The sequence below is a fragment of the Columba livia genome, chromosome 1 (assembly GCF_036013475.1).
Source record: "Columba livia isolate bColLiv1 breed racing homer chromosome 1, bColLiv1.pat.W.v2, whole genome shotgun sequence".
NCBI classification, from domain to species: domain Eukaryota; kingdom Metazoa; phylum Chordata; class Aves; order Columbiformes; family Columbidae; genus Columba; species Columba livia.
Window position 1 is genome coordinate 92,120,902 of NC_088602.1, and position 14,512 is coordinate 92,135,413.

General features: G+C 36.9%; 1 protein-coding gene across 16 annotated transcripts in view; it reads left to right on the top strand.

The window, feature by feature from the left end:
* The window catches only part of ITSN1 (intersectin 1), a 136,325-nt gene that overhangs the window by 44,315 nt on the left and 77,498 nt on the right, over positions 1 to 14,512 (top strand). For 10 of the 16 annotated variants that reach the window (XM_065066825.1, XM_065066842.1, XM_065066861.1 and 7 more), the window contains 9 exons: positions 317 to 477; positions 1,933 to 2,112; positions 2,739 to 2,832; positions 5,508 to 5,608; positions 6,251 to 6,314; positions 8,493 to 8,630; positions 9,580 to 9,695; positions 13,145 to 13,407; positions 14,228 to 14,377. In XM_065066825.1, the coding sequence (XP_064922897.1) occupies positions 317 to 477; positions 1,933 to 2,112; positions 2,739 to 2,832; positions 5,508 to 5,608; positions 6,251 to 6,314; positions 8,493 to 8,630; positions 9,580 to 9,695; positions 13,145 to 13,407; positions 14,228 to 14,377 (1,267 nt within the window). The remainder of the gene's footprint in view (positions 1 to 316; positions 478 to 1,932; positions 2,113 to 2,738; positions 2,833 to 5,507; positions 5,609 to 6,250; positions 6,315 to 8,492; positions 8,631 to 9,579; positions 9,696 to 13,144; positions 13,408 to 14,227; positions 14,378 to 14,512) is intronic. The other 6 variants (XM_065066884.1, XM_065066868.1, XM_065066893.1 and 3 more) reach the window with 1 other exon arrangement.

The following is a 14,512-nucleotide window of genomic DNA, read 5'->3' on the forward strand; positions in this document are numbered from 1 at the left end:
CCTGTGGTGCTGGTTGTAGTACCATGTAGTTTCGTTTGTGTGATTTTTGAAAAGTTTTTGTAGAATTACATTAATTCTTCTGTAGATGTTTCACTGTAATTCCTCTAAGAGTTGAAAAGTGACTTTAAAGATATTTATCACTCCAAGAAAGAAATTGAGAAGCTCTCCGTAAACAGTGGCTTATTTCGTGGCCGTATTTAGCCTGATGTTATTGAGTGGAGATTAGGCTTGAATATACATGCCTGTGAATGCTCCTAGGTCGGTTCTTGAAGTTCCTAATTTAAGAATCTAACTGTGAAAATCATGTATTTTGTAGGGCTCTAGCTGACATGAACAATGATGGGAGGATGGATCAGTTGGAGTTTTCAATAGCTATGAAACTTATCAAATTAAAACTACAAGGCTATCAACTCCCATCTGCACTGCCTCCTGTTATGAAGCAGCCACCTCTTCCTCTGCCTAGTGCACCAGGATTTGGTAAGCTCTTTGTTTTCTTCCTAGTTAGCTTGTATTGTTGCAACCTCAGTTGAATTTGATAGTTGTTTTGCAGCTTTCAAAAGGCACTTTCAGGAAAAACTACTTCTAAAAGTACGTGGATAAAACCAAATGCTTCCACATGCATGAACATGCTCCAGAAAAAAATCTCAATGAGCTTTTAGCACCCAACCATACTGAATTATGTAATTTGAGGTCCCAATTGCTTCAGGTCTTATACTGTTCCCCATAAGTGCAAACGAAAATGTTTGCAGGGAAAAAAAGGTGAATCAGATGGCAGGGCTAGTGCATTCCAAACTGGCGGAGTTTTTATTTAAACCGTTGTTATTTATCACTATTTTTCATTATGGGATCTCTAGCTGTGGCAAGATTAGCTGTTTTTCTTTATTTTTTACAAGTTGTGGTAGTAATATGCCCCTTTGCTTTCATTTTATGAACAGTGCTACACTGGTATTAGCTAGAACAGCTGCTGATTCAGTTCTTATGGTTAGTACTGCCAAGGCTGCCATCATTTCAAAGAAGATGGTAGTGAAAATGGAATAGTGAGAGGAAAATAAGAAATGAAACAGAACCCCTCGTATTTGACACCTTAATGTTCTGCTGTATTCTGTAGTAAGAGATCCTAATACCTTTCTTAGTCCTTGCTGTGACTCAAGTTGGTTGGTGCTTTAGAATCATGGCTGTCCTAAGAAAAAGGAACAGTGCATTTGATAAACTACATGCAATTGAGTTTGATCAGTTGTTGCCTCTACAAGTTTTACAAACAGTTTTATTTTTGACTGTAAGAAGTCAGTGAAATTGAAGAGAACAAATACTGGTTTAAGTGAGAAAAGTCATAATAAAGTCAAACCCCCAAGAAAACTAGCAGATTCTTTTTTTTTCTCATTCACTGTAGACTTGATCTCAGCTGTTTGCACACAGCCTCATTCTTTCCATTGGCATGACCGGACCTCCTTAACCTCCCTGTTGTCCATGCAACTGTGCTCACACCTAAAATACCTCATTACTGTGCTTCACCCTATTAGCTTTGCACTGTTTCATCTTGACAATAGGCTGCAAGCAGTTATCCTGAAGCTTGCTCTTTTCAGCTGTGGTTAAATGTAGGCTTTGGATTCATTACTCACTGCAAGTTGACAGTGCTGCTCTTCATATAGTTCAAGGCAACCAATTCTTTTCTTCAGCAAATGCTAATAGGCTTTTTTGGTCAGCGTTGCATCCAGTGTTATCTTATATACACACATTATAAAGTGGTATGTTGTTCCCTCTGCATTGTTTTATGTTCCCCTGCCATGCTAATGATGCAGTGGGGTGTGTGGAAGTTTCCATTTCAATTTGCTCTTTAATTCTGCATTTACTGCTGACTTGCAGGCTGCAGTTAAATTATGTCATATTAGGAGTCTCTCAATTAGAAAAAATATCTCCTTTTCTTGCCCATAGGTATTGGGGGCATTGCCAGCATGCCATCTCTTACAACTGTTGCCCCAGTGCCGATGGCACCTATGCCAGTAGTAGGAATGTCTCCACCATTAGTATCCTCTGTTCCTGCAGCAGCAGTACCTCCCCTGGCCAATGGAACTCCTGCTGTTATACAGCCTCTGCCTGCTTTTGCTCATCCTGGTATGCTACATACTGAGACGCTGTATTCTCTTGCTATTAATAAAATATTTTGCCATTTTCTTTGGATCCAGAGAACAGTAGACATGGAATTAGTCATTTTAACTTACTTTGGGTAAGGACTGTGCTTTGTTTTAGCCCAATGTAATTGGTAAGCATCTTCGCATACAATTGAAAAGAAGAAACATGGACATACGATAGTCATAACAGTCAGTCATATTGAGCAAAATATTAACCCTGTTATAACAGCAGTATGATAAATTTAGCTTGGCAATAAGCTGTTGCCTCGAAATTGGTCCTCTCCTATATATTTATAACTACTGAAGTGCTGCTATTTGTTAGGATTACTTGAAAACGCTGGAATAAATATGATTTCTAACATTAATCACAATATAATTTGAAATCAACAGTGTTTGCATAAAACTGCAAAAGTAGGAAAGACATGAGAGAAATGCCTTTGTTTTCATCTATTTTTTTATACCCTGTTAACTTATCTTAACGTTTTTAAAGGGATGCCATCAAAAATACCATAGTGTTTGTATTTGGTGTTAGGAACTAGATTAAAGTAATTGAATTTCTAGATTTTAAAATATTAACACTAATAAATACATGTATTCTCTTATTTACAGCCACATTGCCAAAGAGTTCTTCCTTTAGTAGATCTGGTCCAGGATCGCAGCTAAATGCGAAACTGCAAAAGGCACAATCGTTTGATGTGGCGAGGTAAGTTGGTATGGAATGAGTGTAAGTGTGTATCTGGTTCCCCAGAGTTAGAAAAACTACGTCTTTTTCACAAAGTTGTTCTCAGAAATAATATTTACTTGCAGAAATCAGTTCCTGCTGAGATACTACTTCAGGATTTCACAGGATGCTGTGGTTTTACAAGGAATGCTCCATGAGAAGTAAATCATTGAAGTATAGTAATTAGCTATTACAGTATGTGTTGAGACTATTTTCAAGCTCTTGGAAACTTAATTTTTAGAAAAGCTTTTGCTTCTGTAAACATAATCTGTATTGTGTAATCCTGCAGAGGCAGGCCTTCTGTTAATGTGAAAACATAGCAAGTAATATTTTTTAAAAAATTAGAGACTCTAGCATTATTTTTGAAAGCAAAATATTTAATAGTTTTCCTATTTTTAATGCATTCCATATAACTATTTCTTATATATTCTACAAGTTCAGCACAAAAAAAATCACCTAAAAGGCTTTTAGATTATTTCAAGACGTAGGAAGATGTATGGTTAGGCAGAATGTATTTTATTATGGTCTAAAGAAATGTATCTAACAAAACTTCCCAAGAGGAGGTAAGATAGTCATTTCACGTTCATAAATCAAAACTTTCTCAGAGGCCTATACTACAGATTTTTTTTTTTTTTTTTTTTTGCAAGAAGAAAATGGGTTGGATGTGATTTAATTTTCTATTTTTATTTTAATTTTTCTTCTGCAAGTTTTTCTTGTGCCCTGGTATTAGATCAGTGACACTACTGATTATTGGCAAATAGGATTAAAAATCTTCCAAAACAAACAATTATTTTTCTCTTTGAAATCTAGTCCTGTCTGGAACACAGTGGCTATTCTCTGATAAAATTTCCAGAGGTACAAGGAGTTATCTGCTTTGTCTGAAACAACACTTAATATTTATAATGAACAAAGTTCAAGAAACTTCGGCCGAATTGCTTCTAGATGTTCAGTAAAAGGGCTGTCATAGTTTTGGGGTTAACTGTATCTGGATCTTGCTGGTCACTTTTGTTGCCAACAGAGGCCTGAAACTCAGGTGAGATTGCTTCTTTTCTGAGGTGAGATTGCAGGGTTGTCTGAATCTGTTTGATTGCTGGAGCTTCCTTAGCTCAATCACAGTTACTTCATTAACTCTGAAACATCTGCCAGGACTAAAGGGGTGGTCTTTCTTCAAAGACTGCTGCTTATGCTGAGTGATGAGTGTGTCTTCAAGTTTTCTTTTGGAGAAAACAGATAGCAAGGTAATTGATTTGCAGAGCTTATGGAAAGGGAGGAAGAAGAGCTAAGTTCATTAAATTGGAATGTAAAGTTGAAGATTTTCTTTTTTCCTAGCTGATAATTATCTTGGGAAGGGTGAAATTCAAAATTCCACTTGTGGTGCTATTATTGCTCCCTCTGCCAAGTCACCAGCAGTGAATTCTTGGCATATGTGGTGTTTGACATACATGAGTCAACTGTTATGTCCTCCAGCATTTTTTCTTCCAAAACCACCATTTCAGTATCCATGAAGGAGAGTTTCATTACGTAATAGTACAGCAACCTTACCCCACAGATCAGGGTACCTGTATATGTAAGACAAAAGTAGACTTAATTTGTGGAAACACCAAATATACCAAAACTGGTGAGGGAGGAATGCACATTGATAAAACTAAAATTGTCAGCTTTTTTTTTTCCTTAAAATTTCACTTATTTTCATTATTTAAGATGTAGCTTGTTTTTGCTTTGCTCCCTTGAAGGAGAAGTATTAAAGCACAATAGTTTGGAAATAGAAAATAGAAATAGAGATATTAGCTGGTTTGGGTTTTGTTATGTAAGAGTAGAATATGAGGTCAATTAGTAGAGTACTCATAGGATCCTTTTCTGCTCAACTTTGAATGATCTTAACCTGCTATCTGCTCAGTGGACCAGAGAAAAAATATTTGGTGGTTTTGGTTATTTTTTTTGTACCATGATTTGATATCTAATAAATGCTTATTTAATCTGGTTGCCTTTTATTTTTTTTCAACCTAAACAAAAAAGGACAATGTTTGAATGTGTCTAAGGACAGAAAAACTGTGCTCATTGTTTTTCAGTATGAAGACTTGTCAGCCCTCAAGCATAGGAAATTATAGCTACAAATAACAGCACTCAGTCTATGATGTGAATGAATTAGAACTTGAAATATTAAATTTATTAGTTGAGTTCGATTACAAGAAACTTTGATTGCTTTCAGGTGTAGCTTTTTCACATTCCTTTCCATGTTTCCAGCACATTTTACATTTGTTTTCCTTAATCAACTTATGAATTATTTGGCTAAGACAACCAGTAAAGACAGGTCTACTGACTGTGGTAAGGCCTTTCCTATTATATGTTTCGTTAAAAGCTTTTAGCTCTTCTAAACTGTTCAGTTTGCTGAATTCTCTGCTAGTAAAGAAAAAAGCAAAAGTCTTAGCCCTTTCATGCCAAAAAACATCTAAGACACTGAATTATACTAAATATTTTCAAACAAGAAGTCAAAGCTGTTGTGGTTTCAGGAACAGAAGGGAGTATTTGTGAAAAGAACCATTTCAGGCATAAAACTGGATTTCTCTGTGGTACTTCATGCTGTTGTATATGTTAGCTTCCTGTGATTAAGTTTAAAATTGTATTTCCCTCCCTCATTATCATTTTTCTAATTCTAGTGTGCCTCCAGTGGCGGAGTGGGCTGTACCTCAGTCATCAAGACTGAAGTACAGACAGCTGTTCAATAGCCATGATAAAACAATGAGTGGACACTTAACAGGTATTCAAGCAGTTTTTGTTGTCTCCTTTTTTTGAACTGTAAAAGGCCAATTATAGTAGCATTTAGAATGCTCTTCAGATAGTAAGAGACTCTTATTTCTCTCTTGTCACTGTCAATATTTTTCTGTTCAAATCTCCCAACTGCTTAATAATCTTATTTAGGAGCTAATATTCATTGTAGCTGGGATAATTTTATCACCTTCTTTCCTTTATTTTCTGCAAAGTAAGTTGGCGCTGGGAAATGATTATTGGAAAGGGTATAATGGGAATGTAAAAACTTCTGTACCCATGTACAGTGTTCGATTCATCTACTGCCGATGGTGCCTGTCCAGTTTCAGAAAGAAACTAGAATAGTATACTGGCATAGTTTTACTATTTCTTGAAGCATATCTTAATCTCTCATCACGTTTTTATTTTTCTTTCTGAGTGTTGTAGAGAAGGGAAGGGTTATGTATTTTGTAATTTTTTCCTTTGGGAAACATTTGGGGGTGCCTAGGGATATTTTACGTGTAGCCTGTTTGTGCTGATAATACCTCTTCAGTGTCACCATTTCAAAATTAAGCTCTGTTTGTGCAGTAGGTACTTGGTAATGCAAGAAAATGAGAAAGTTGCTTGTTTTTTAATCCTTGTTTCACTTTGTTAGGTCCACAAGCAAGAACTATTCTTATGCAGTCGAGTTTACCCCAGGCACAGCTGGCTACAATATGGTAAAAATCTATTCATTTCTATCAAACTGGCAACTACTTAAACCTCTATACCCTATATGTGGGTTTATTCTCCCTTTTCAATCTCCCTCCACTGACAGATCATTATAAGTTGCTCTTTATAATGTATAACTTTATAAAGTAAAACCTGCACTGCTGTGCTTATATTAATATTAATTTGCAAAAGTAAAAAGAGTGTCTTTTATGCTGCACATATAGATGTTTCAAAAGCTGGGTTTCAATTAATGGGTTTTTTAGGCAGACCAGATTTTCAGCCTCGTATGTCTTCCTCATCCCCAGCCATACATGATAGAGCACCAGTGAAATTTATACATTTGCACACATACCTTGCACACAGGTACTACAAAAGGAAGCTTAATCCAATACTTTCTTTGGGGCTAGTCTGCTTTTAATGTGAGTTTCTAAAGACTTTTTTACGAGGGACTGGAGTTACATAATTTTTAAACAATAGATTTTAAAAGGATTTGTCTTGGCTTCTCATTTTCCTTTCAACAACTTGTTTGCTGAAGTTTATTATGTTCTCCTTGCCCTATGGATTAGCCTCTCTCATCCCTTGTACTTTGGAAGATAGTGCTTTCCTACGTACTGTGTAATGTTTCTACTCTATTACTTGAGTAGTACATGGTTATTGGTTGATTTATTATTATCTTTGGTGCCTTCTCAAATGGCCTTCATTCTGTTTCTGTGTATTTTAATTTCCAGTTTTCCTCTACAAGTTATTTCTAATTAACTTCTAAACTTTAGAAGTCTTTACATGAAAACCATGGTCAGCTCACTAACCCATCTGACTTCTGCATGAGGTGCACTGTGGTGTCACTCTAACCTAGTCATTCAATTGTGCTTGCTTTTTCTGCCACACACTGATGTTTTTGTTATATTTTAAAAAGCACTCTGTTTCCTAACAAAGCTACTATAAGGAAAAAATATCAACCAAATCATCCAGCAGATGATTAGTCAAAAAATACTCTGCTTGTTGCCAGCACTTAAGTAGGTTGTGTGGGCAGGGGAATTACGTCAGCCTACACCAGGAGTTCTAAACATAACTCTTTTAATTTTTGACATTTAAAACTACCAAGTCTATTGAGGTAAGGAATGGATTTTACAGCTTTTGTTGTCCTAAGTATTGCTCCCTTTCCTGAAACTTGCTTTCTGGCAGTGAACTGCTGTCACTGTTTTCTGGGGCAAGATTTGTCAGTCTATATGGGGGGTGGATTCACTGACTCACACACACACTCGTGTGCAGCCTGTCAGCTATTCTGTAGCAGCTGGTGTGGTATTTCCGTAATAAAGATGCAGACCCAGACTGTTACGATTAGGTGATTGATTGTATCCTTGGATGCTAGTTTTTCCTTCCACTGGCTTGTTCTTATGCCCCAGCCTGAGTTCAGTAGCACAAGCATAGATCAAATGGGGCTATAATTGTCTTCCGAATTTAAGTCCTATAAGCAAAGTCCTGTATCTGTTGTTTACCTTTGATTTTTACAATATCACGGGATATTTTCTCGCGTGATTAGAGTGCAGCATGCTAGCGAAACAAAGCTGATGTTTAGGCTCTTAAATTTTGCCCACTACCATCTTACTATGAGTAAGTACTATGAGTTACTTGTGCATCTGTTGAAACATTGGTTTTAAGCCATCCAGAGATGTTACTCCATAATTTTTAATATGTACATAATGCTAAAATGTTTTTGTGCTTGTCAGGACTAGAATGTTAATGGCTTTGATTTTAATGCAAATGTGTGCTCTGGAATGTGAGATAGGAACTTCCAGGGAAGAAGGAGACCAAACCAAAAAGTTCTACTGAACATCTGAGCTGATTCCTTTCCAAATGATTTTGTGTAATGGATGTTCACAAGGTGTTCAAGAAAACTCAATTAATGTTGCTTATATGGTGTATGGTACAGGCAGCACTCAAAGAGCAAGTGAAGTAGAAGCCATGGCTGTAAGGATAGTTTCAAGGCAGACATGTGTGAGAAATGTGGGAAATAATGACACTCTTGGTTTTTGCTTTTTATTTGTTTTAAAGAAACAAAGTAGAGTGAAAACAAAATAGTGAAAAATTGAATTAATTTGAAACTAAATACATTAAAACTATGTTTTCTTAAGAGCGATTATTTTATCTTTAAGAAATTGCTTACTTTGTGCCTTCCCTTTAAAAAGGAATCTTTCAGATATCGATCAAGATGGAAAGCTTACAGCTGAAGAGTTTATTCTGGCAATGCACTTAATTGATGTAGCTATGTCTGGTCAGCCGCTGCCACCTGTACTGCCTCCAGAGTTTATTCCACCTTCATTTAGGTAACTGATTATAATTATGGAGTCTCACTCCTAAATTTTTATGTCATATAGGAAAGCTGTCCTGTGAGTGTAAAGGACAAGAGATTGGAAAGTACTCCCCCTCGTTTTTGTGCTACATCTGTGGCTCAGAGTGCCTTCTCAATGGGAAATGCTTGTCTGGCTTTTTGGTTTTATTACAAGTACTGGATGCTGGAAGTAGCAAGAATTCCTTGTAAGAATACAGTTTTGTCAATGTTTTATGCTAGCATATATTTCAAAACTTACTCCATTTGACCATATGAATTTAAAGTGCTGTAGTTCAAACTAACACTTTCGTAGAGCAAATAGGTGGTACTGGAATTCAAAACATGCCATTAATTGACACTGTAGCAAATTCAGACCTGTTTTGATACAGTTGTATCTGTGAATAGTAGTTGAGTCATTACTTCTGTTTCTCTGTTTCAGTCTTTGTGCAGAAATGGGTGGGAAGAGGGTAACAGTAACGGAAAGAAACGTTTGCATGCAGTCATAGCTTCGTGTTTTTTAAGGACCTTCCTGCAGATTACAATTGTTTTGATTTATTCTGTGTGGAGTCTTGTTTTCGGCTTGACTCTAGTGAGCTCTTCCTCTGTCTTTGTAACTTTTACTGTAGTCTGAGTCAACATTTCCCCAACTTGGGACTGATCACAAGTGAGAGATCTTGGGGACAGGGCTGAATGTAAGTTCCATGGTGCTGTGAACTTTGAACTAGGTTTCTCAGGTCACCGGTGTGTGATGTTGGTACTCGGGAGGATACAGTTATCTTAATGGGAATGAGTAAGTAAAATCCTCTGGGCAATGCAGAGGAAGCATTAAATGTCATTAAACATCACATCACTGCATTTAATTCATGATTTATTGATGAAATCATAAATAAATTTGGTATGCATAGGTTCTTTTAAACAACTTGGAATTATCGTTTTATTGACAGAAGAGTACGCTCTGGTAGTGGCATATCTGCTGTAAGTTCAGTATCTGTAGACCAAAGGTTACCAGAAGAACCAGCATTAGAAGAAGAACAGCAGCAACTGGAAAAGAAATTACCAGGTGAGGAAGCAAAAATAGAGATTTATTGTGTGCTGTTATCAGAGAGGTGTTATCATCAGATTACATGCTGTGGAATTAAAAAGATTTATTAAGTTTTCTTTCCAGATCAAGTTGAGACATGCCAGAGGCATAACCAAGGCATTACTTGGTCCCAGCCAGTTCCTGACTGTTGCATGATCCTTTGTGTTACTGACAATGTGGATATGAACAGCATTCAGGCTGCTTATCTTATGTATTCTCAATAGAGGCAGCGCTTTGCAGCCCTGTTATAGGACTGCAATGAAAACTTTTTATTGTCTCCATCTTCTACGTTTGGCTTACGTACCCTTTAAAAGATCATAATAGATCATTGCAGTCAGTGTAACAATATGCTTTTTCTTATACAAGCTTTAGCAGCTCTGCCTTTGGGAAAGTAAATTACATATTTTTTTAAAAAATGGTAGAAAGCATCCTAGAGGCTGAATGTTAGGAAACAGTTTAACACTTCTGATCATCCCCTCGCTCTTCTTTGTACGTCCTTTATTTTTGCTCTGCTTTATTCTAAGATGGCCAGAATATCACACAGTTGCAGATGTATCAACATGACACATTTATACAGTGCCACAATAATGCTTTTCTGGTTTGTTCTAAATTATTTTTCAACTATTTAAATTGATTCCTGGCACTGTATTGCATCTTTGATCATAGTTTAGCTCTGAGTTGATGTTTTAGAAGACTTTGCACAGTAATGCCAACATCTTCCTGCAAATTTATTAACCATTTTAGAGCTCATGACTGTGTGTGTTTAATTAGGATTATTTTTATTTCCCATTTGCACTACTCCGTATTCATTAACATTTGCATTTTCTGTGTTTCTTCATTGCCAGATCACTCAGTTTTGTGAGATTCTTCTAAAGCTCTTTACCATCAGGTTTTGATTTCAATTCTGTGACTGTCTGGCATCATCTCCTGAAGCTCTTGTTACTTTTCAGTCTCTTCCAGGTCACTTTTGCACACTGAACAGCACAATTGCTGGTAGAGATCTTTGAAGGAGGCTACTGAGAATCTTTCTGTCATGGTAGTTGGTAGTTTATTTCACCCCTGAATTCTAATCTTGTAACTGTTTGTTAGTTCCCAAGATCCTTCTGTCTCTTTCCATACCAGGTTAGTTCAGAGATCTGCATGTGAGCAGTTCAGATACAACTCTTGTCTTTGCTTTGTATTATAAAATCCAAACTGCTGCTGGCAGTCTGATGGGTGATTCCTGGCTGTAGGAGGATGAAGGGAGTTAGCAGGGGTTGCTGCAGCAGACCTCACTGAGGCCTCACAATGAAACGCTTGGTCACAGGTGAGATTTGACTCTCCTGTATTGGCTCTTTGGGGCCTAAGTCTTCTGTCTCTGGAATCAAAGGACTTTGGTATTTGGTTTGTACAGTCAGGAAGGTCAACCACTACTTTGGATTAGTTTCTTTATTAGACTTCAAAATCACACAGTATTCTGTTGACTTGATCTTCTTTTTCAACTTGTTTATTGATGCAATTGCGTCTATTCAGTGTGACAGGCAGCTTTCTCCTGCATTCTTTCTTCCACGGTATCATGTTTAGTTGTGTATAGTAATTAATTCGCTTTCTGTTGTAGCCCCTGCTACTTTGCCTGTCATGGGAGTAGACTGACTTGTTTGTAGCTTTCAGGATCATTATAGTGTCTCTTCTTGAAGACTGGTATTTCACTTGTCATCTTCTAGTCTTACAGCACTGATGTTGATTAAAGGATGGATTGCACACCACAGCTAGTAGTTCATGAATTTTGTATTTGAACTATGGATTAGCATCGTCTGGGTTTGGCAACCTGTTACTCTTCATTTTCTGGTTTTATTTTTGTTCTAAATTTCAGTTCAAGAGGAACTAGAATATAATCCTTCTACTGTATTTGATGTACAGATTTTCCATTTTAAAGATCACTTATAATAGTGAATGTCATCTTGCTTCTTCACTGGCCTTGCTAAATCTGACTAGGTGGTGATTTTTCTTTTGAGACATTTGAAAGAGGTTTTCGTGTTGGCTTTTATAGCCTTTTAGAAACTTTCTCTTAAGCAAGGTAACAGAAGATAGCTGCGTATTTAATTTGCTAGAAGTTGCACTCTTCTATTTTCATACTTTAGATATGCTTTGTTTTGTTATCTCTGGTAGCTACCTTGGTTTTGCTGAATAACCATACTAGCATATTACATCTTAGAACCTGGTGTTTCTTCTTGGTGGTGTGTGTTTTCTGAGCCTTGAACATGGTTTCTTAATGGCCATGCTGCTTGCAAGCATTTTGCCCTTCTACCTACTGCTTTTAACTGACTTTCTTGACACATTTTTTTTTTCTTTTTGCTTGGCTTCCTAAATCACATTCTCTATCAGTCTGTATCATAAATATTCTTTGAACCCAGTCGCTAATTTCGAACAAACTTGACAGAGTCAAAGACATCAAAGTGGTAAATTTTTTTCAGGTTTTAGAAGATTGGTGATTGGCAATAGGAAAGGGGGCCAAACTTAGAAAAAAGACAAAAATTCAAATGGTTCAGCAGGTATTGGACCAATGTGTCAAACAGTTAGTGCATGCACACTCTGAAGTAAATATGTGCTATTTCTTGACTTGCATGCTAAAATGTACATGTTGGGGATGTGGGGAGAGAAATATAGAATATGGCCTATGGGACTGGGACACACACGGTATGAAAAGAAACAGAAGGTGAATTGGAAGGAATTACTTGGAAGAACTATGAGAGAGGGGACTGGGAACGTGAAAGAGGGGAAGGACAATCTCTGGTATTGTGAAGGAATGTCACGGAACCTGTGCTGGAACCGAGGTCATTCTTTTAAGATACAGAGTGATGAGGATGTGAATCTGCAGGAATCCAGTATTCCTGAGTTCAGCTGCTCAAGGACTTAAGCAAGACGTTTCTTTTCCTAACAGTAATGACTAATCTTATGAGAATATAAAGTTTAAGTAACATTCTAGTCGTTTGCATAATGGCTTTTTTGGTAGTATCATCAGCTGAATTCTTTGCCTTACTTGTAGTAATTGGGGTGTTGGTTCTTGTGCTGCTTCTATTATCAAATATGTAGAGGAGCTCCAGATCCTGTGTTCACACAAAGGATTAGATGGCATAGGGGTTGTCTAAATTACACATACTTTCTGGAGAAATATAGAAGCCTGAGGAATGGGAACTGAAATTCACACTTTGGTTTCCTAAGGGTATGAGTTCAAAGGACATCTACAACATTGGTGGTAATGGTAAAACTCAGAGTTACCTGTAGAGTTATATTATTAGTAGTTGAGAGCTGCATCTAGTACCATTGAAAGCTGTTTCACTTTGATTCAGTGTACGCTGTTTTGTATGTTTGTGTGTGGTTCTTTTTTTCTTTTTAAGTCAGTAGCGAGTTTAATTCTCATTTTTTTCCCATGTTTCCACACATTAAAGTTACATTTGAAGATAAAAAACGAGAGAACTTTGAACGTGGCAATTTAGAACTTGAAAAACGGAGGCAGGCTCTCCTGGAACAGCAACGCAAAGAACAAGAGCGTCTGGCACAACTGGAACGGGCGGAGCAGGAAAGGAAAGAACGTGAGCGGCAGGAGCAAGAACGTAAAAGACAGCTGGAGCTAGAGAAACAGTTGGAAAAACAACGGGAATTGGAACGGCAGAGAGAAGAGGAAAGGAGGAAAGAAATAGAAAGAAGAGAGGTAACCAACTGGGTAAAAGGAAGGCGGTTATGTCACCGGCAGCTGTGTTTGATTAGAACAAAATGTAGTGTGTACACTACGTATTTTGCCATCATTCTTAGTAAGGAAACATTTAAAAAATTAACTTAAATTTCTAGGTTTTCGAAGGTGAGGCAAGAGTTGGCTCTCTGTTTTTCATGTGAAATAAATGGATGAGACATTTAGGTGTAGGACAAAGTACTCCTAACCTCTGACTTCTCTAAAAAATAATAATTATTATTTTCTTTGATATAAATAGATGCTAGAATGAACAAATAAAAACTTGGGGGTACTGGTGGCATTTGTGGTTTTCCTCTGATTAGTTAATTTGTTAAAGAAAACACATACTGGTTAACTTGAAAAAACTATTGTTTTTTCACGTTACCAATTAATGACGTATTCAGTGCTGCAGCATTTGATTATTCTTTGCAAAGCTGCAGAATGTCTAATGTTGGAGGTTGGAGGGAGATTTGATGCTATCCTGGAGAGTTCTTGAAGTGTTAATGTGAAAAAACTTGTTAAATAATTTCTGATTGGATCTTGGGAAACTGATTAAAATGGAGAGATGTTGTTTAAGCACCTGTCTGCTATACAGTGAAACCCCATTGCACCAGTGCTTTCAAGTGAGCATTTAAACAAGTCATTTTTGTGCTTAAACAGAGGCACATATTTAGTCCACAGTTTAGCGGTGTATTTATATTAATGTTTTAAATGTACTTCAGCAGAGGAATATCAGCCATTAGAATTATTTCTCAAAATAGTTACTTCATATATTATTTATTTATCTATGTTAATACTACAGGCTGCAAAACGGGAACTTGAGAGGCAACGGCAACTTGAATGGGAGCGTAATCGTCGGCAGGAACTACTAAATCAAAGAAACAAAGAGCAAGAGGACATAGTTGTTCTGAAGGCAAAGAAGAAGACCTTAGAATTTGAGCTGGAAGCTCTAGTAAGTGGTTGCAATGCAGGTAAAACACATAAGCACAGTAGTGATTGTGATATGGTTGTGTATGTTTTGTGAAGTTTTGAATTTTAAATATGGATTAAAAGCACTCTTTAAATCTTGACCTGCGTAACAAACCAT